Genomic DNA, 19,628 nt, shown 5'->3' with positions numbered 1-19,628 from the left:
CCTGGGTGGCTCAGTCAGTTAAGCATCCAACTTTGGCTCAGGTCATGATCTCGTGGTTCGTGAGTTTGAGCCTCGTGTCAGGCCCTATGGTGACAGCTCGGAGGCTGGAGCCTACTTCCGATTCTGTGTCTCCCTCTCTCTCTACTCCTCCCCTGCTCATGCTCTGTCTCTCTCTCTCTCAAAAATATAATAAACATTAAAAAAAAGAGTTGTCTGATCCCTTTATGGTTGTATGTCTCAGGATGTGAGGGTCTGTTCTTGGTATGTGTGTCAACAGTGTGTGGTCTCTGATCTGTTTGGGGCTCTGTGTCCCAGATCGTAGGTTTTGACTTTTCTTTGTCCCAGCATGTAAGGTCTCTGAGGTGTTTTGGGTTTATGTCCCAGGATTTGAGTCTCTGGTCTCTATGTGGGTGTAGGTCCCAATATGTGAGGTCCCTGATCAATTCTTTGGTTTATTTCTCAGGATACAAGTGCTCCAAACTGTTTGTGGGTGTATATCCTGGCATGTGAGGTATCTGATGTTTTTATGTACGTATGTCACATAGATTGAGGTCTATGTGGGTCCCTGGACATGGCCCTGAAATAGGGGTATCTATCTCCACTTGTGTGGTTTTGATCTTCCTGTATGTCACAGGATGTGAGGTCTGTTCTTTTGAGGTGTGTATTTCCTAGAATTTAAATTTTCTGAGCTGTTTTGTGTGTACATCCAGGGTATGAGGTCCTTGATCTGTCTACATGTATGTGTCCCACAATTGGAGGTCTCTGAATGCTTTGATGCTCTGTATCTAGCATATTCTCTGAATTCTATTTTGGTGTCTATACCCTAAGTCTTGGAAGGATTTCTGAATCCTAGATCCAAGGGTTCTGAGCTCTTTCTGGTCTGCATTCCAGGGGTGAGTTCACCGAGACGTTTGGGTGACTATGCCTACACTGTATGATCTCTGAGATGTCTGGCCCGTGTTCTAGCGTATGTGGTCTCTGAGCTCTTTCTGCTTGAGAGTTTGACATGTTTGGGGGATATTTTCAGGTGTAAAGTCTCCTCCTTTTGGGACATCTCAGTCCCAGAGTGTGATACATCTGACTCATTAAGCATTTGTTCCAGGGTCACGGTCTCTGAGCTTTCAACTGGAGGGAGAGGGGTGCCAGTTAGTTTTCTGCGCTGTTTGGAGGTCTTTATTCGGTGTGTGAAATCTCTCAACTCTGATGGTCTGTGCAGAGTATGGTGTCTCTGAGCTACTTAGAAGTCCCTCCTTTCAGGTTGAGGTGGCTGAGCTGTTTGGGGTCTGTGACCCTCATATGAGGACTCGGGTGTGTTTGAGTGTCTTGGCTCAGCGTGTTTCTCCCCCCTCCTGAGCCCATGTCCCAGGGGATTAGTTCTCTATGATGTGGGTTTGTCCCCGGGTTATGATTTTTTTAGAGCAGTTTCAGGGTCTGTGTCAAGTTTGAGGTCTTTCTACTGTCTTTATACTTTCTTGAGCCTCAGAGGTGCTTTACCCTCTGTGCCCCAGAGTGTGAGATCTCTGATCTCTGCATTCCTGGGTGTTGAGTTCCCTGTTCCCAGGGGTGAGGTAGCTCCTGTTGGGAGTCTCAGTCCCAGGGTATGAGGTCTCTGACTTACCAGGGGTCTGTTTCCAGGGTTTGAGGTCTCTTGAGTGGTTTGGGGTTCTGTTACTAATGACATCTCTTGGGTGTTTTTTTTTTTCGTGGGGAGGGTCTTTGTCCAGGATGTTATGCTTCTGAGCTGGGTGTGGGGGTGCATTCGTGTCCTAGAGTGTAACATTTGTTAACTCTGAGCGTTTTGGCATTGTATGTCTGATAGGTGAGGTCTCTGGCCTGTTTGTGGGTCTGCTTTCCAGATTGTGAGGTTAATGAACTCTTTGAGGGTTTCTGTCCCATTATGGGAGGTGTCAAGCTGTGTGGGCATACATTGCCAGGATGTGCTGTCTCTGAGCTCTTTTTGTGTCTGCCTTCTGGGTTAGAAGTTCACTGGGTTGAGAGCCTGTGTCCACATTGTGACATCCCTAAGCTGTTGTGGGTCTGTGTCCCAGTCTCCTCTGTGGCAGACTTTGAATAGAATGTGAGGTTTCTTGGCTCTTTGGTGATGTGTCCATTGAGCGTCAGGTATCTGAAATCTTTCTGGATAGGAGTACAAAGTGGGAGTTCCATAAATGGTTTAGGGGTCTGAGTTCAGGGTATATTTCTGAATCATTTGGAGGTCTGTTGAGAGTGTGAAGATTCTGAGCTGCTCAGAGATGTAACCCTAGGATAGGTTTCTAAGCCATTTGGTGTCTGTGTCCAGGATATGTGATCTCAGAGCCGTTGGGGGTCTGTATTACACGGTGTGAAGTCTCTGAGCTATGTAGAGGATTTGTATCCACATTTTCAGTCTCTGAGCTTTTCTGGGAACCCCAATGGAAGGCCTCTGAGTGGTTTGGGGATCGGTCTCTGTGTATGAAGGCTCTGAGCTATTTTGGGGAAATCTGCGTCCAATACATGACAGGACATCTGTGAACAGGAATCTGTATCAAAGGTGTGAGATCTCTGAGCTGGTTTAGGGCCTATGTTTCAGTGTGTATGATTTCGGGGCTCTCTTGTGTTCAGAGTAGGCCTAAGTGGTCTGGTAGTCTGAGAAGAGGGTGTAAGGTCTCTGAACTGTCTGTCCATCCTTATCCCAGTTTGGAAGTTCTTTTGAGAAATTGGTGGGTCTTTCTTTATCCCTAATTGTGAAGCTTTGTGGAGGTCTGTAATCAGATTTTCAGGTCTTTGAGCTCTTGGGGAATGTGGGTTACAAAGTGTGAGGTCTCTGGGGTTTGGTAGTCTTTTCCTAGGATGTCCTGAGTGAACCGTCTAGGGGTGTCAGAAGGTGTGGGGTCACTGAGCTGTATGTATATAGATGTTTCCCAGGGCTGGAATTCTTTTTTTTTTAATGTTTATTTTTGAGAGAGAGAGAGAGAGAGCATGAGCAGGGGAGGGGCAGAAAGAGAGAAGACGACACAGAATATGAAGCAGCCTCCAGGTACTGAGCTGTCAGCACAGAGCCCGGACAGGGGGCTTGAACTCCCAAACCATGAGATCATGACCTAAGCCGAAGTCAAATGCTTAACCAACTTAGCCACCCAGGCATCCCAGGATTGAAATTAACAAGGATCTGTTTCTGGGCTGTGAGACCTCTGTGCTCCTTGGGGTCTGTGTCTAAGGCTTGAGCCTCTGAGTTATTTGTGGTGCTCTGTTCTAGGTAGAGGTCTCTGGGATTAGTGCTCTCTTTTCCGGGGTGTCCCTGAGCAATTTTGGGGGGGGGGGCCTGTGTCCAAGGTTTCAGAATCATTTAGGGATCTGTGCTCTGAGCATGAGGTCTGTGTTTGGGCCATCTATGTCCAGGGTGTCACATCTCCACTTTGGGAGCACTGCCCCAGGATGTGAGGTCTCCAACAAAACAGTTTGGGAATTGATCAGGGTGTGAAGTTTCCGAGTGGCTTGGACAGCAGTATCCCAAGTTGTGAGGTCTGGGAAATGTTTGTGCATCTCTATCCCAGAAAGTTGTTCTCTGACGTGTATGGAGTCTGAATCCTAGTGTGCAAGGTGGCATTCGAGGTCCTGGAGCTCTGTGGGAGTCAGTGTCCCACAGTTTCAGTGCAGCCTGAGTTGCCTGGGGTGTCTAGATGTGAGCTCTCTGAGCTGCTTGGAGATAGATAATCCAGGGTGTGAGGTCTCAGAGGTCTAGGGTCAATATCTGGGCATAAGGTCTATGAGCTGTTTGGAGGCGTGTGTCCTAGGTGCCCTGTGAGGTCTTGGACCCATTTAGGATTCTGTCACCTGTGTGCACAGTCTTCAAAATAGGTATCTGTGTCACAGCATGTGAGGTCTCTGAACAAACCAAAGGGCACTGGCTCACATTCCCGACTGAGGGGTGATGGAAACAAGTTTAACAGGAATGTCATCTCTGTTCTCGGTTTTCTACCCTGGCACCTACAGGCACTCAATAAGTATTTGCAGAAAGTTTCCCCCAGCATGCGTAGACTTTTCTCTTTGAATGCAGTAGGTAGGCTCTGGGTTCAAAGCCTGTAAGAGCAAGGGAGAGTCCAGCTCAAATTATATCCTATTTCTGTATTTCCACCGTCTTTCTCTTAGTGATTTTTGTTTATGGTAAATGATAATAGTCCATTTAAACAACAGTGGATTTACTTCACTTTTACAGTATATTTGAAAAATTAAAAGGCAAGCTTATTTTAGGTCACACATTACATGGGTGATGGTGCAAATGGTACCCTGTAGGGAGCATTGTACCAAATGGCTGCAGTCTGAGGAAAATGTTCCCAGGCACCCCAGCACCCAGCCTCTTGTGCCCCCCCACCCCCACCTACACAAGGCCTTCAATCCCCACACCTTGCTTTGTTCAGTCAACGATTTATTGATGCCCACCCCAGGCTGGGTAGGGCCAAGGGATATACAACAGGAGAATCAGATTCAGTCCATGCCTGAAGGTCAGTCTGGGGGGCAGGAAGCACGGACACAGACAGACACACAGACACACAGACCTGGCATCTGGTGGCAGGGCACACAGTCTCACGTAGGGGCACTCTGAGCACAGGTGGTCAGGGAAGGCTTCCTAGAGAAGACCTCATGGGGGAAGCAAGGGGGCAAGGCAGCCATCAGAGCCTTTGCCTTCTGTACGTTTGCGGGCAGGTCACTTTTGAGGCCAGCGGACCGAAAGGGAGTGCAGAGGGCTGGGGCTGGCAGAGGCTTCCCTCTCACCTCATCGTACCCTCATGGATAAACCATGCCCGCCCCACCCCCATTCTTGGCCTGCACTTTGCCTTCTGCCACATGCACCCTTTCCTGGGGTCCACCTCCATAATTTCCAAGGCTTCCCTGAGACAATCCACGTGGAGCAGGTGCTCTGCCCAGTGCCTGGCACCTCATCAACACCCCATCAATGCACATTTTTGTCCTAAGTGCTATCTACAGCCTAGCTAGGTCTTGGTTCCAGCTCTAAGTAGTCCCAGCAGTCATCATGCCCCAGGTCAGGGCTCCCATTACCCTCCACACTCTCCAGAGCCCCGGGTGCCTTTCTATATGCACTCCCAAGGCGAGTTCAGACCCAGCCCACCTTAAGCACTGGCAAAATCTGGACTGCCTTTCTCTCACTGGTCAGTGGGCCGTGAGCACCCACTTCTCTTCCAGTGGCATAAGAACGTCCATTTCTCAGCTGTGCAACCCTGAAAAAGACCCTAGGACTCTTGGGCACGACACGACCCGGTACAGGAGCATAAGCAGAAACCAGCCGCAGCCCCAGCCCTGGAGATCCCCTTTCTTTCACTAGTACAAAGTTTCTGTGGTAGGGGAAACATCTGGGCTGGGAACTCCAGGCTCTGATGTCCGCCTGCCCTGGGACTGCTTCCCCACACCCTTGGGGCAGTAGGGAGAGAGCCTGCAACAGACCCAAGTTCCAGGCAGAAGCAGGTGCAAAAACAGTTCTATTCTGGGGCTGGGCTGGGGCTCATCCCTTGGACTTCCTGTATAGGCCATGATTCTCAGCTGCAAAAAGTCCTGGTGTTCTGAAATTACTTCTGAAGGTGGGTGGGGGTTTGTAAGTGCAACCCACAGATGGGGCTGGGACAGGGAAAAGGGGCTCCTAGAGTCAGTCAGTCCTCACCACAAGCCCACAGGCCCAAGCACGGGGCAGGTGGGGGCAGGTAGAGGCAGGCAGGAGGCCCAGGCAGTCATTCCTCAACAGGAGGGCAGCGGTGGGTAGGTGGGGCAGGCGGCTTTAGGCCCCCACTGTCAGTCTGGTCTCAGACTTCAAAGGGCTAGAAGAGGTATTTGCGGCAGGATTCAGTCCCACACTTGCATTCAATACGGACCCGCTTCTTGGGGGAGCCGGGGAGCCCGGCCAGGCCAAAGTTGGAGTCCATGCGGGTGCTCTCCATGTCCACGGGGTCCACTGTGGAGTCACAGCCAGGGAAGGCAGGGGGGAGGGGACTTGTTAGAAGGCCAAGGTGAAGTGTCCCGCTGCCCTTTTCACCATAAGACCCAGGAATCTTGGGTGCTGGGAGCACATCTGGGATTTGGGTCAGGTGGGGGTTGTGGGGTTGGTGGTCTGGGCTCAGCACTCGTGGTGGATGGGGTGTTCAGGTGTTAGTAAGATGGCTGGAGGTAGGGGTTTTGGAGGGAGGCAGGGGGCTGTCATGGGGGAGGGCCATGTCAGACAGAAGTCAGGAATGGTCACCTAGACGTCCAGAGGGACATCTGAACTCTCCTGTCAAAGATCTCCCCCCACCCCTTGAGTGTCTCCGAGGTGGCTAGCTTGTCAAGAAGGGGACTGGAGACCCCAAGAGTGTCCAGATGCTTGGAATGAGCAAGGCCAAGGGGGTTAGGAGTGAGGAGGGTTGGGTGACTGGGGAAATTCAGATGAGTCAGGAGGAATATCTGAACTCTCGAGCCAAACATCCTCCCCAGGAGTCTTTAGGAAAAGTCTGTATGAGTGTCTCAGGGTTGGGGTCCAGGGACTGGAAATGAGGGGACCCCCGAAAGGTAGGCAGAGGTCCAGGAATCCAGATGGGAGGCTGGGAGTCAGGAAGAGCATCTTAAAGCTCCTTGGGGAGGGGTCCTTGTGTCCCATGTCATTGTATGCCCCTGCCCCCAGTCCCTTGCCACCCCCACCTTGCATGTTGTAATCAAAGGTGAGCTCCTCGCCTGCCCGGATGGTTCTTGTGGCAAAGAAAGCGATGCGGGGCAGTCGCTCATCAAGGTTGTCTATGAAGACGTTGTACACCTGGAGGTTGGGGTCACACTAGGCGAAAAAGAACAGCGGGAGGGTGAGGAGGGGCCCCAGCCTGCTCCTCCCGACCCCCGCCCGCCTGTGGGGTACCCACACTGTGGTTGACAAAGTGGGAGATGTTGCCATAATAGGCTGCATCCACGGTGTACACATCCTCCACGTAGTCCAGGTCGAAGAGGTAGGTGGCGCCCTGGCGGTCGTAGATCTGGCCCCGCCGCTCCGCCTCCTCTGAGGTAATGATCTGGGGAGAGGGCCGTGGGGGAGGGGAGAATGGCCAAGAAGGCTCAGGAAAACCAGCACAGCTCCTGACCCCCAGCCTGGCCCCCCCGGGCCAGGAGAACAAGTGAGCAGAGCTGTGGCTGGCTCAGCAGGGGTAGCAGGTATGGATACATGGCGGGGGGGGGGGCGCTGTGATGCAGAGGGTCTGTGAGCCCCCCTTAAGAAGGGCGCTGGGCCTCAGCTGCCCACCACCCATCCCTCCTCAGGCCTCTGGATGGCATGGTGTCTCTCAATGGTGGACAGAGGCTGGCCACAAGGTCCAGGAGTGAGACAAAGAGACCCATAGTGAGACACGCTAAGCAGATAAAAGGCAAGAGAAGGACCCAGGGCTCACAGAGAGGGGTGGGCGAGTGGGAGAGAAAGAGAGAGGCTGCAAGAGAAGAGAGCCTGAGGTGCTGTGAGACCCAGCACAAGAGAAGGCACCAGCGCTGGGCTGTGAACAAGGAGGGGTGGAGGACACGGAAAGGAAAAAGTGGCCTGGACCAGTGGGAAAGGGAGATGGAATGAATGGAAAGGAGACTCAGACAAGAGAGCTCAAGGCAGAGACTTAGACAGAATCTTAATACTAAAGACCCTGGTCCAGAGAGAAGATCAAGACCCCTGTTGAGAGTCTAAGATAAGATAGCAAGAAAGAAGCAGAGGCCAGAATCTCAGAGGCAGAAGGTGTAAGAAAGGAGGCAAGAACACGGGAAAGAGACCCTCCTTCAGCCCTGATGCTGCACAGTGCCAGCAGCCAGGACCTAAGACAGCAGTGGGCATTTCCTCTTCCCCAGATGGGTCCCTGGATGTCCTGGAAAGCCCCCGCCTCTCCACCCCTCGTGTTCCCTCCTCCACCCCCAGCCAACCACAGCCTTGCCTTCTGGTAATTCCCAGGCACAGCCAACCATGCCCGACTCTGGCTGAGGGTCTTGTGGACCCCAAGACTGCCTGCTCCTCAGCCTAGGTTGCCTCCAGACTGGGGCAGATCTCATTCTCCACCCCTGGGCTTCCAGCTACCTCTGCGAACCCCTCAGAGACAAGTGCCCGCACAGCACAAAGCAGAAACACCATGAGTACCCTTTATTTTTACTCTGCTCTCTAGCCCAGTAACCTATCCTCAGTCCTGCAGAGGTCCTAAAAGCAACTCCAACACTCTCTTCCCCCCACACCCTTTCTTCCCCCTCCCTTCATCAGAGACCCACTAGCCACCACCACCCCTGCCACTCGACACAAACCCAAAGCTGCCCTGGCTTCCTTCCTTGCTCGCCCTCATGCCAGCCATGACCATGCCCTTCCTACTTCCAGTCCTCACCACCCTCCACTTTTGCCAGCCAGGATGGCTGCACTGGTGTCCGGTCTCCTCCCTGCCTCTTACACCAGCACCTCCAGTCTCTGCTCTGATCCAATTCCTAATCAACACCTTGAGAAGACCAGGGTCTACCCCTCGGGCCACAGTGCTCACTGCCCTGCACTCAAGCTCCATTCTGAGGAACCTGCCTCCCTGACACTCCCAATTTGTGCTGGTTTGTTCACTCATTCATTCGGTGCATTTTTTTATGAGGCCTATCCTGTGCCTGGTCCCAGTGCTCAGGGGCCAGTGTCTGCAGGGAGAGAGACAGGGACCAGGCTGGGCCCCTGTTGGGAGTCACAGTTGGGTCAGGGGAGACAAAGGAACCAGGCTTGGTCCTGGCCCTCAGGGGTCACAGTCTAGTAAAAGAGAAATGGATTTGGATATCTGCAGTGCATGATGCTGATCGGAAAACACGGTGCTTAGGATTCCCAGGGCAGTAAAAAAGCAATACACCATCTAAAGCAAGCTACAGGTCAGAAAAGGGCTTTGACACCAGGTTGAAGAGCGGGGACTCTCTCCTGAGGGATGCAGTAGAAGCCACAGAAGTGTTCTGAGGAGGAGTTCATCAGGGTCAGTCTCCCTTCACCTCCTGAGAACACATACTCTTTCCTTGTTGAGTCAGCACAACAGACGTGACTTCTCTGCAGTATTCTTGAACCTCCTGATCCCCAGTCGCCGTGAGGAAGCTGCTGCCTCCCCGAAGCTCTCTGAAGCCCTGGGACTGAAGGGCAGCCTCTGCTGGCTCACAGCATGCTGGGTGGTGTCCGAGCCAGCTATTTCCATTCCACATCCTCCCTGGTCTCCATCTTCCCGCCTGTTCTGCCTCTACCTGCTCCCCGAGTCTCACCAAGAGTGAGTCACAGGGTGAGCCCTCCAGGGCACAAACGGCTCCTTCTTGGTCTTCTTTCTTTCCAATCCCACTCTGTAAGGGCGGGTGTGCCCTGAAAATTCGGAAACAGAGCAGGCCATGTCCCTGCTCCCTAGCAGCTCTCCAGAATGACTGGGGAAGACAGATGGGCTATAAGCTAGCAGCCTGGAAAAGGTGTTGACGGTGAACAGTAACCAGAAGACTTAGAGTCTGGTCACTGCTCTGCCCCCATCTGGATATGGGATCCTGAATGTTCTCTCCTTCTGCCTGTTTCCTCAGCCAAAACAAACAAACAAACAACAACAAAAAAAAACCCACAACCCTTCACCAGGTCTGGCAGCACACCAACTTTAGACACTTGGACCTTCTTTTTTACCTATTAGCCTGATGACTCTGAGCACGTTACTATACCTCTCTGGGACTCAGTTCTCATCTGTAGAATGGGGGTGACAATGACAATAATCCCAACTGGCAGGAGCTATTACTGTAAACATCCAATGCAATCGGGGTCGTGAAAGAGGTTTCTCTTTTTGCTTTAGCTAGGACACGGAGCAATGTTAGGAATGGCTGAGTAGTGATTTTGTCCGAATCTAACATGCTCCCTTATTTTATGTGCCCTTTCCCAAGAAAGGAAAAACAGCTAATTAAATGATGCGCCATCATTTAATTAAACTAATTAAGTGAGACTCATCTTCATTTCAGCGTCGTTAAAATATGAAGAGAATTCAGGTTTCAGAATGGATAAAACGGGCTGTTGTTCTCTTCTGGGTGAGGGTGGGGATGTTCGGACAGAATGTGGAAGGGTGCGAAGGCAAGGAAGGGCAGCTCACATATGTGGAAGGGCTGTTGGTGCAGAGACGGGAGAGTGAATGTTATGTCCAGAGCATAGAAGGATAGTGTGGTGAACAGGTATGGGGTGCATGCCCTCCATTACAGGACATCAGGTAGGGTCTGGGACAGCACCATGGAACGGAGTAAGTTAATAGTTCTACGATGAAATTCACGAATATTCACCCCAAGTGGGATAAATAAACTACAAATAGGCCCCTATCAGGTCTGGTTGGGTTTTATAGCCAGATGGGTTACAAAAAACTTTGGGGTTTCTGAGCATTTGGGATTTTCTGGATTTTGGACTGTAATGGCTAACACATATTGAAGGCTTACTGTTAGAGGGCTTCCTCCAAGCGCTGCACACATCATAACTCATTTCAATCTTATAACAAGTGAATGATGTGGCTGCTACTATCACCCCCATTCTACAGACTGGGAAACAGACACAAAGAGGGTAAGTGACTGCTGCTGAGTGGTGAAGCTAGGCTCCAACCTCAGGCAGTCGGGCTCCAGGGCTCCACCCACCCCCCAACCATTTGGCTGTGCTGCCTCCTTACAGGGGATGCACGAAGAGGAGTTTGGCTCTGGCAGTGTTTGGGGGCCTATAGTGCCATCAGGAAGCCCCACAGCTCTGAGAGTGTCAGAAGGGGGCCTGGAAGTCACAGAATGTGGCAGGAAGGAGGTCAAGTAATAGCTTGAGGAGAGTGTGTGGAGTGGGAAGAGTGGGGACTGAGGTGAGAAGCCCCGGAAGCCCCAATGTTTATAGCATGGAACAGTAGACACGAAGAGCAGCCAGAACAGCATCCTGACCAGGGGACTCTGGGGTGCCTGGGGACTGTGGACTCTCCCTCTTCTTCACTTGTCAGGATCCTCTGTTATAAAGAACTTTTCCTCAAGATTGTCAGTACAGCGAGGCTGGAGACACTCCCTTCTCTGAACTGTCAGGTTCCTGTGGGGGCTGGATACGTCCTCCTCCAGACTGTCAGGGGCTCTGGAGTGTACACACATATTTCTTCAGACTGGTGACATCCCTCTAGGCTGTTAACATCTACTCTACACTGTAGCATCCCTCCGAGGTCTGGACACCTCCTCCAGAGTGTAAGGACACTGAGGATGTGGACATTTCTTCCAGGCTGCCAGAGTTCTCTTACGTATAAACCTGACCTCCTTTAGACTGTCCTGATCCCTCTGGGGTGAGGACACTTCTTTTTCCTGATTGTCAGGACAGTATGGGTGTGGACACTTCCTAAGTCGGACCACCAGGGTTCTCGGGAGTGTGGAGAGCTTGCTCTCTTCCTCCTGGTCACTCTGGGACATAGACCTCTCTTCCTGCAAATTGTCAGGACCCCCACCCCAGACCGTCAGGAACCCTTTAGGGTGTGGCCACCTCCTCCTCCCCCAAGACTGTTAGGTCCTTTGATGTGTGGACATTTCTTTCACCAGACCATCAGGATTATCTGGATGTGGACTTCCTGTCTAGACTATCAGGGTCCTCTCTGCAGTGTAGACTGCTCTGCCTCTAGGTCATCTCTGCCCCCTGGGGCTATGACTCTATAGTTCATCACTGGAAGCCTCTCCCCTCCACCAGTGTCATTACTATAGTGTGGACACCCTTAGGTGTGTGTCCCTTCCCAACCATATCACACCCCTAAGAGACCTGTGTAAACAGGAAGATATTTGGGTTGTCACCATGACAGCACACACATGGATTTAAATGGTCAAAACCCAGGGATGTTAAATGTTCCCCAATGCAGGAGATGGTCCTACATAAAAAGAACGGCTCCACCCCCAAATGCCCACCACATTTCACCTTAGAACATGACACCTGCTGTTATAGACCCTTGCTGGTTACTCGAACTCCTTTTGTTTTCCACCTGGGCACATAGCTAAATCACAGTTCCCAGCCTCCCTTGCACCGAGGTTGAAGCCAGTGACTCAGATCCAGGCAGTGGGTGTGGGCAGAAGTGATGGGTACCGTGTCCAAGCCTGGACCATTAGCAACCTCTCCTTCCACCCTCTCAGCCCACTTGCCAGCAATGCTGAGTGAGGATCAGGGGTGGCTCCAAGGCTTGAAGGCACAGCAAATACACAAGAGGGAAGGAGCCTAGGTGGCCTCACCACTGTATAGAAAGATACTACCCAAATATCCATGATGAACTGACTGTTATAGGAGCAAACAGACTTCTAGTGTGTAAAGCCACTAAGATCTGAGGGTTGTTTGGTATATCGGTTAGCCTGCCTAATACAGCTGACCCTTGAATAACACAGATTTGAACCCTGTGGGTCCACTTACATGCAGATTCTGACAAATACAGTGTAGTACCATAAAGGTTACTTCTTCTGTTGTAAGAATACAGTATATAATACACGTAACTTATAAAATATGTATTAGTCAACTGTTTATGTTATAGGTGAGGTCAACAGTAGGCTGGCTATTAGTAGTGAAGTTTCTGGGGAGTAAAAGTCACATGCAAATTTGACTGCATGTGCTGGGAGCCCCTAACCTCCCCCTCGCCCCGCCTCCCCTGTGTTGTTCCAGGGTCAACTGTATACACAGGCTTTCCCCAGTGTCCCGCAAGTCTGGAGAAAGAGGCAGCCAACATAAGGCATGTGTACATCCTACTCCAGAGTGATCGTGTTCCTTTGGGCAGATTAGTCAAAGGTGCTCCTCCTGGTTAGACACTGCTTGGCGGTAAGCTGGACCCTTGTGAAATGAGAAATAGTGCCTTTTTGGGTGACGCAACCTTGTGCAGACCACAATGCCTGTTAAAAGGAACGCTGCCTGGATTTCAGTTCCCACTTTCCTCGTTGCTAGGTACCCTTAGGAGGTTAAACCCAGTCCAGAAGTACTTCAATGTGCTTTCAACTACCAGCTTGAAATACGTGCCCCTGCCAGGGTGTCCCTATCACACTCAGGTTAAACACCCCCACCTTTCCCTGGACAGGAAAAGCAGGGAAGTCACAGGCACACAGTGAGGCGAGCTGGGCACACACAATGTGAGCACATGGTGGGAAGAGCTACACACGCGCGCACACCACACCGGGTCCCGTCTCCCTACCTCTCCCACGTACTCCATGACGAAGCTGTTCTTGCGGATCTTCTCCAGCGTGCGGACACCCCAGCCACGCCCATCATCCGTGCGGAAGATGCAGAGGTCATAGCGGATGCCTTTCTGTACCACGCGGTTGGGGCAGTCATAGCCGCAGCGGCAGCGGGAGTTGCACTCGTAGATGGGCAGCCCGGCGCGCAGCCGCACCTGACCCTGGTCATTATAGGCAAACTTGTGCAGTGATGCCCCAGGGCAGCAGCCTCCAGCGGGTGCCCACAGACAGTCCTGGCACTCACAGCCCACTGCCACCTGGTTGAGGGTGATGCCCTCACCCACACGGTACTCGTTGATGTATACGAAAGCCCGCGGGGGGCCGTCCAGGTCCACCTCGTTCTCCACCGTGATGCGTCCCAGGTGGCTGCGTTTGGCATTGAGCTCCTGCTCCCAGCGCCGGAGCGCCCGCCTCTGCTTGGCCTTCTGTACCAGGTAGTTGGCCAAGCTTGGGTCCAGGTGCCGAGGTGGCTTTGACCGTTGGTGCCGCCGGAGCAGCTCCCTTTCTAAGTCCTTGTGGAACTGCTTGAGAATGCGCACACACTTGAGATTCTGCCGTGGCTCCCAGGTGCTCTCTGAGTCTGGGTATCCACGCCATTTTACCAGGTAATACTCTTGTTCCTGTTGGGGGACCAGGGGATGGAGGGGGGCACCATAAGTGGCAAAACCCTTGGACCAGCACTCCTGGGACTGACATCCCAAAGCCAGTGGAGAGCACCCAAACCATCCCCTCATCTCTTCTGGAATGACTCCATGCAGTGGTTAAAAAGCATGGGCTCTAGGGGTGCCTGGGTGGCTCAGCTGAGCAGCTGACTCTTGATTTCGGCTCAGGTCATGATCCCAGGGTCAAGGGATTGAGCCCTCTGTCAGGCTCTGCCAGGAGCATGGCGCCTGCTTGAGATTCTCTGTCTTGGTCTCTGTCTCTCTCTCTCCTCTACACCCCACCCCACCATATAAAGAAAAAAACATGGGCTCTAGACTGAGGATCCCTAGGTTCAAATCCCATTCTCCGCCTTATTATTGCCCAAATTTCAAGTTTTAATTTAACCTGCTTCCTCCCCTTTCTTCCCTCTCATCAGCTCCCTCCCTCTAGCTGTTCAGGCCCCAACTCTTGGGAGTCATGACTGACTTCTTCTCACTCCCACATCCACCCTCAGCAAACCCTGTCAGCTCACCTTCACAATACATCCAGAATCCGACCACTTCAAACCATCGTCACTGCCACCAGTGTCAACCCTTGCCTGGATTGCGGTAGTATCCTCCTCACTGCCCCCCCCCAGGTCTACCCTGGCCCCTACAGTCCACTCCCCACTCAGCAGCCAGAGGGATCTTTTCTTGCAGAGAGGCAGCTATACGATACAGTTTAACTACACAGATTCTACAGTCAGACCCTCAATCTGCTGCTCCCTGGCTGTGTGGCCTTAGGCAAGTTATTTAACTGTGCTGGGCCTCAGTTTCCTCATCTATAAATAAGAAAAAAAGCTGAACATTTTTACGGTATCCAGTATGTAGTAGGTACTGTTCTAACCAGTTTAATCCTCATAACTCTATAGGAGCTAGACACGGATAGTCATCATCTCCACTTTACAGATGAGGAAAATGAACCACAGAGAATCTGTGTAAGTATCCCGGGGTTACAGGGCCAAAACCTGAACCCAAGCATGCTGGCTCCACTCTTTATCCTGCCATTACCTCCTCTGGCGCTGGTAATAGTTCCCATTTTGCATTGTTGTTGGGAGGATTAAAGCAGTTTCTGAGAGGAAGTGCCCAGCCCACTCAAAGTGCTCAATAACCGCTAGCTATCATCATCTCTAGTCCTGGACTCAGCATCTCAATCTTTGGTCTGTATTCCTGTGGAGATGGCAAGAGAGACTTATTTATTTGGGGATTCATTCTGGCTCCTGCCTCCCTGAGGAAGCCACTTAGTTTCCTCACCTGTAAAACAAGGATGATCTAAGATGGCCTACTAATCCTAATTTTTTAAAATCAGAGGAGAAAACTCCCTTTGGAAACAGATGCAGGCAGTGGGGAGCAAGGGGGCAGTAAGCCAGCTTCCTTGACACACCCCTGCCCTGGCCATGGTCACCCCAGACTCACGCGGATCTTTTTGTAATCACACAGGTACTCGACTTCAAAGTCATAGAGATTCCTCTTGGAGATGCCGAGGGCAGGGCAGGAGAGCTTGGCCAGGCGACACAGGTCCTGTAGCTGATTCCAAGAAGACTTGCAACACACACTGCAGCCTAAAACAAGGAAGCCAGAAAGAACTTACTGGGCATCCTGGTGAAGCCAGGGATCAAAGGGGACCTCAAATCCTCTTTGGAACTTCTGAGTGAGACTTCATCCACAGGCTTTACCAATGCTAAGACCCTTCTACCACGAAATTGTGCCACTTCTTTCAAACCCCAGTGCTCATTCCAGAGCTACCCCTAGTACAGCAGACCTCAAAGCAGACCTGCTGCAGGGATTGTCCTAAAGCAATCTATTCCCAGAGCTTCTGTACTGTTCCTAAAACTGCCAGCAAACCTGCCTTGGGTTCAGGACCTAATCATCCCTCTCCCCACTTAGCAAAATAAAGAGAACAATCCCCCACCTCAGTAGGGTGCATTGCCCCAAGGGAATGGGTGGGGATGGGATTACAACGTCTAGGCACCAAACAAAAGCTTAACTGGAAAGACTGGTCGGGGATCCCTTATCTGAAACTCCTGGGGCTAGAGGTGTTTAGGAATTCAGATTTCTTGGATTTTTACAAATGTAGTTTTAGGTATACCCCATACATTACCTAACACCCTCTGTATGGTCAGGGACATCAATCCACAAACATATTAATAGTTCTGCAGCAATAATCAGAATTTTCACATTAAGTAGGAGAAATAAAGAGGCAAGACAGTCCCACTTTACAATCCAGTTTTGACACCAAATTTAAGTTTTCAGGGCTTTTTAGATTTCAGGATTATGAATAAGAGATTGCGGAGTGGTATTAGATTTCAGGAAGCTTCCTTGAATGATTAGTCTGGGTGCCTTAAACCTACAAGGTACATTTTTTCCCACGGCATTTTGATGGTCTGTCTCATCTACATTTCTCTGAAGGGTAAAGCTCACCCAAAGGAGTATGCTCTGAATTCAGGAACCAGCAGAACAGTACAGGTAATTGACAATTCTTTCAAATATAACTGGAATGTTTCTGGGGTTGCCAGAAATTTTCAAGACATGGATTAAAAAAAAAAAAAAGGGCTTCTGATTCAAGGCACAATGTGCTTTAGAAGCCATTTTATCAAATCGTTTCACAGGAACATTTATTCTAAATGCAGTCAGTCCTCATCCTATTATTATTCTCTACCTCCCATTACGAAAACCAAACATTTGAAGTCATAACGAAATACTATAGACGTCACCCTGAAAATGTACAAGAGCTTTGCAAAATTATTTCGTGTGCACATCCCCCCCCCCCCCTTAGGCAGGCCTAGTGGAGACTCAAGCCTGTGCCCACGCTTTCCTCTCCTCCCTATGATGACTCTCCCTTTCAACCCCCTTAACTTGCATTTGAAACCCCACTGATGAAGCGGTCCCAAGTAACATCTCCAGCAGCTGGCTCCGCACTGACCACAGGTGGATTCCTACCCCTCAGACGTCCCCCTCACACTGTGGACCCCATCCTCCCCGCAGCTCTCCTCACCCAGAGGAGCCCACCCTCCCCAACATACTGGAAAAGTCACCCCTCTTTCCCTGCACACGAGGGAGTCCAGCTCTTCTATTAGAGAAGCCCCCTTCCCCTCTTCCTGGGGGAGTCTTCGCTACAGCAAACCCTTCCCCCATCACGCTGAAAAAAGATACCCTCTCCCTGAAGAGTCCCCTGTCCCCTCACTCTGAAAAGGAGGTCCGTCCCCTTCCCTTCCCTCCCCTTCCGGCGTCTCGCGTGGACACCAACCGGGTAACGGTCACCGGCGGCCGATTTTCCCGCGCGCGGGCGCGGCCTCCCCGACAAGCCCCCGCGCGTGCGCGCGCCGACTGGTCGCGATCAGAGGCGCGCGCCCCCCTCCCGCGTCCCCACTTAGCCCAGCGCCCACCGCGTTCCGAGGCACGCGCCCCCTCCCCTCAGCCCCGCCCAGCCCCGCGCGCCAGGCCCGGGCTCCCTGAGCCCCATCCTTTCCGCGCCAAGCTTCCGGCTCCCGGCTCCGTGGCCTCGGACGCCGGGGCCCCGAGCCCGCGACGCCACCCCTCCAGCCCACCCGGCCCGGCCAGCAGGCCCGCGCCGCTGCCGCCACTGCTTCACCTTTTAAATTTTCCGCCATCTTTCCCCACGGCTAACGACATTCGGGCCTAACCGGCCTCGCGAGAAGAGAGCTCGCGCGGGCGTGGCCGAGAACACGCAGCCTATTGGCCGCGCGGCGCCGCGAGCAGCGCCCGCGCGGACCAACCGGCGAGCCGTGACCGGACCCCTCCCCGCCACCCCGCTCCGTCCCGGAGGCGGGTGCTCGCCAGAGCTTTCCCAGAGTGCGTCTGGGCGGTGGCGGCGGCGGCGGCAACTGAGTTCGCCGGAGGCCCTGCCCGTACGCAGGCCCTGCCCGTACGCAGGCCTATTACGTCGTCAGCCAATCACGTTGTCAGCCCGCCGTACGGGGGATTCTCTGTCCTGTCAGACCCCCAATTACCACCGTCAGTCAGTCGTCACCACATTTTAACCCAAAGCAGGCCGTGACTCCCAAGATGGACTGTCGCCACGGACAGTCCCCAGACTCGAATCAGACAATGGGCCCATCACCGCAGAGAACTGTTTAGACTCCGCCACCACCACCCCCCCTTCACGCTGTCTGCCAGTCAGTCAACAGCAGCAGCATCCATTCCTGCCTCCAGGCAGACGCACGGCGCTAACAACTACCCTGTCAGCCAACCTGTCATTCCCTCTCTCTCTCTTTCATACAGTACAGCAGCCGCTCTCTCCATTTACTCTTGCTCTAGGGGCAGCTCTGAATCCCCCTGGGAAAACTATCTCAGAGCCACCAGCCATGCCCTCAGGCAGGCCGTGATTATTACTTCAGGACAGTCTGTCACTGTCAGCATCTTCTGTCGCCCTCTCAGGCAGTCACGCATCCAATGCTAGTTGGTCACTCTCTAATTCCCTCGGGTTACTCCTCATTCACACCATGATCAGGCAGTTATTCCCTCAAAGCAGTCACAGCAACTAAAGCCTCCACGCCACCTGACAGTGGCTCAGCAGCCTGTCCCTTCTCAGGCAAGGTATGCCCAACATTGGTCAGTCATTCAATCAGTCTCCTCTGACCCAGGGGGCCGCCTCAAGGCGGCTTTGATTCCAGCCTGGCACAGCCATTGAATCCAGCAGCTACACTGATCTTTCAATTGGTCGGTTGGCCTGTGACTCATTCACTGCCCTTCATCATATTGTCAATCAGCCAGGCAGCCATTCTCAGCATCTGACTACAGGGTCTGTCAAGCATGCCGTGATTTGGCCAGGGTGGACAGTCACCAGATACAGCTACCTATCAGGCAGTCACAGATCTCTCCATCAGGCAGCATGAAATTCCCTCTTACGCCTCATCAGAGAGTATAACATCCAGACACTCCCTCAGGCCAGATGTGACTCCTAGCAATAGTCAGGCCATTCACAACGTCCTGCCACCCAGGCAGGCAGCCTGGCAGTCCTTCAGGAGGCTGCCCATCCTTTACACTATCTGACCACCAACCAGCCCCAGACAGCCCCAGGCTGGTGTAATTTAGTTAGACATTGAGTACCCCACAGCATCAGGAAATTGCACCGTCAGTTCCTCAAACTGCCCCTCTCCCTGTTGGTCCATGAGTTATGTAGTCAACCAAACAGTCATACAGTTAAGCAAATGGCCTGCTAAGTCTAGCTACGAGCTGGTTGGAGAAACGGCTGGTCAGTCTGAGGTTGCATGTCAGCCCCTGCTTACCACGAGTGGAACAGTCAACAGCGCACATCCCACCACGCATCTTCTTGCATTCATTATTCCTTCTAGAACACATGCTGGTCTTCGCATGTCCCCCGGTCTCCCTGGACGGGTAGAACTTTCTCATCCCAGGAGTCCAGGACGCCTGTCCAACCCACAAGGATGATTTAAAGCATGACCGAGCCTGGGGGGGGGGTCATGTAGGGGGTCCGTGGGTATTGGGAAACATTCCTTTGTTAAGGTTAAAAACCGCCAGTTATTTAACAAGCAACAGCTGCATTTATTCAGGAATAGCTGAGAATTGCAATGCAAGACTAGCAAGGTGTGGCAAAACCATATGCCAGTTCAATAAACAAAGGAGAGGAACGTTACATTCTGGAGAAGGAGGAATTTGGGAGGGGTTGTTTGGAACCAAAGTCTATTGGATAAAAGTAAGAGTTCCTAGTGATGATGGGTTGTCATTGGCTGAGTTGCAGGACTAGTCTGTTTCTTGTAGGAGATACAATGTACATCT

General features: G+C 52.1%; 1 protein-coding gene across 3 annotated transcripts; it reads right to left on the bottom strand.

Moving 5' to 3' along the window:
• Positions 1-3,907: 3,907 nt before the first annotated feature.
• SUV39H1 (SUV39H1 histone lysine methyltransferase) lies at positions 3,908-19,592 on the bottom strand. Of its 3 annotated transcripts, XM_049643798.1 has the most exons (7): positions 16,892-17,045; positions 16,290-16,304; positions 15,285-15,430; positions 13,146-13,808; positions 6,873-7,019; positions 6,661-6,790; positions 3,908-5,941 (listed from the first exon to the last, which is right to left on the bottom strand). In XM_049643798.1, exons 1-7 carry the CDS (start codon positions 17,001-17,003, stop codon positions 5,808-5,810), a joined length of 1,347 nt encoding a protein of 448 aa, XP_049499755.1. In that variant the 5' UTR covers positions 17,004-17,045; the 3' UTR covers positions 3,908-5,807. The 3 variants fall into 3 exon arrangements, with proteins under 3 accessions (XP_049499755.1, XP_049499752.1, XP_049499753.1); XM_049643795.1 differs by lacking the exons at positions 16,290-16,304; positions 16,892-17,045 and adding an exon at positions 19,118-19,592; XM_049643796.1 differs by lacking the exons at positions 16,290-16,304; positions 16,892-17,045 and adding an exon at positions 17,461-17,647.
• Positions 19,593-19,628: the final 36 nt, after the last annotated feature.

This window comes from Panthera uncia, chromosome X (genome assembly GCF_023721935.1).
Source record: "Panthera uncia isolate 11264 chromosome X, Puncia_PCG_1.0, whole genome shotgun sequence".
Classification (NCBI taxonomy): Eukaryota; Metazoa; Chordata; class Mammalia; order Carnivora; family Felidae; genus Panthera; species Panthera uncia.
The sequence above is the reverse complement of the archived record's forward strand: the minus strand, read 5'-3'. Positions and strand labels throughout refer to the sequence as shown.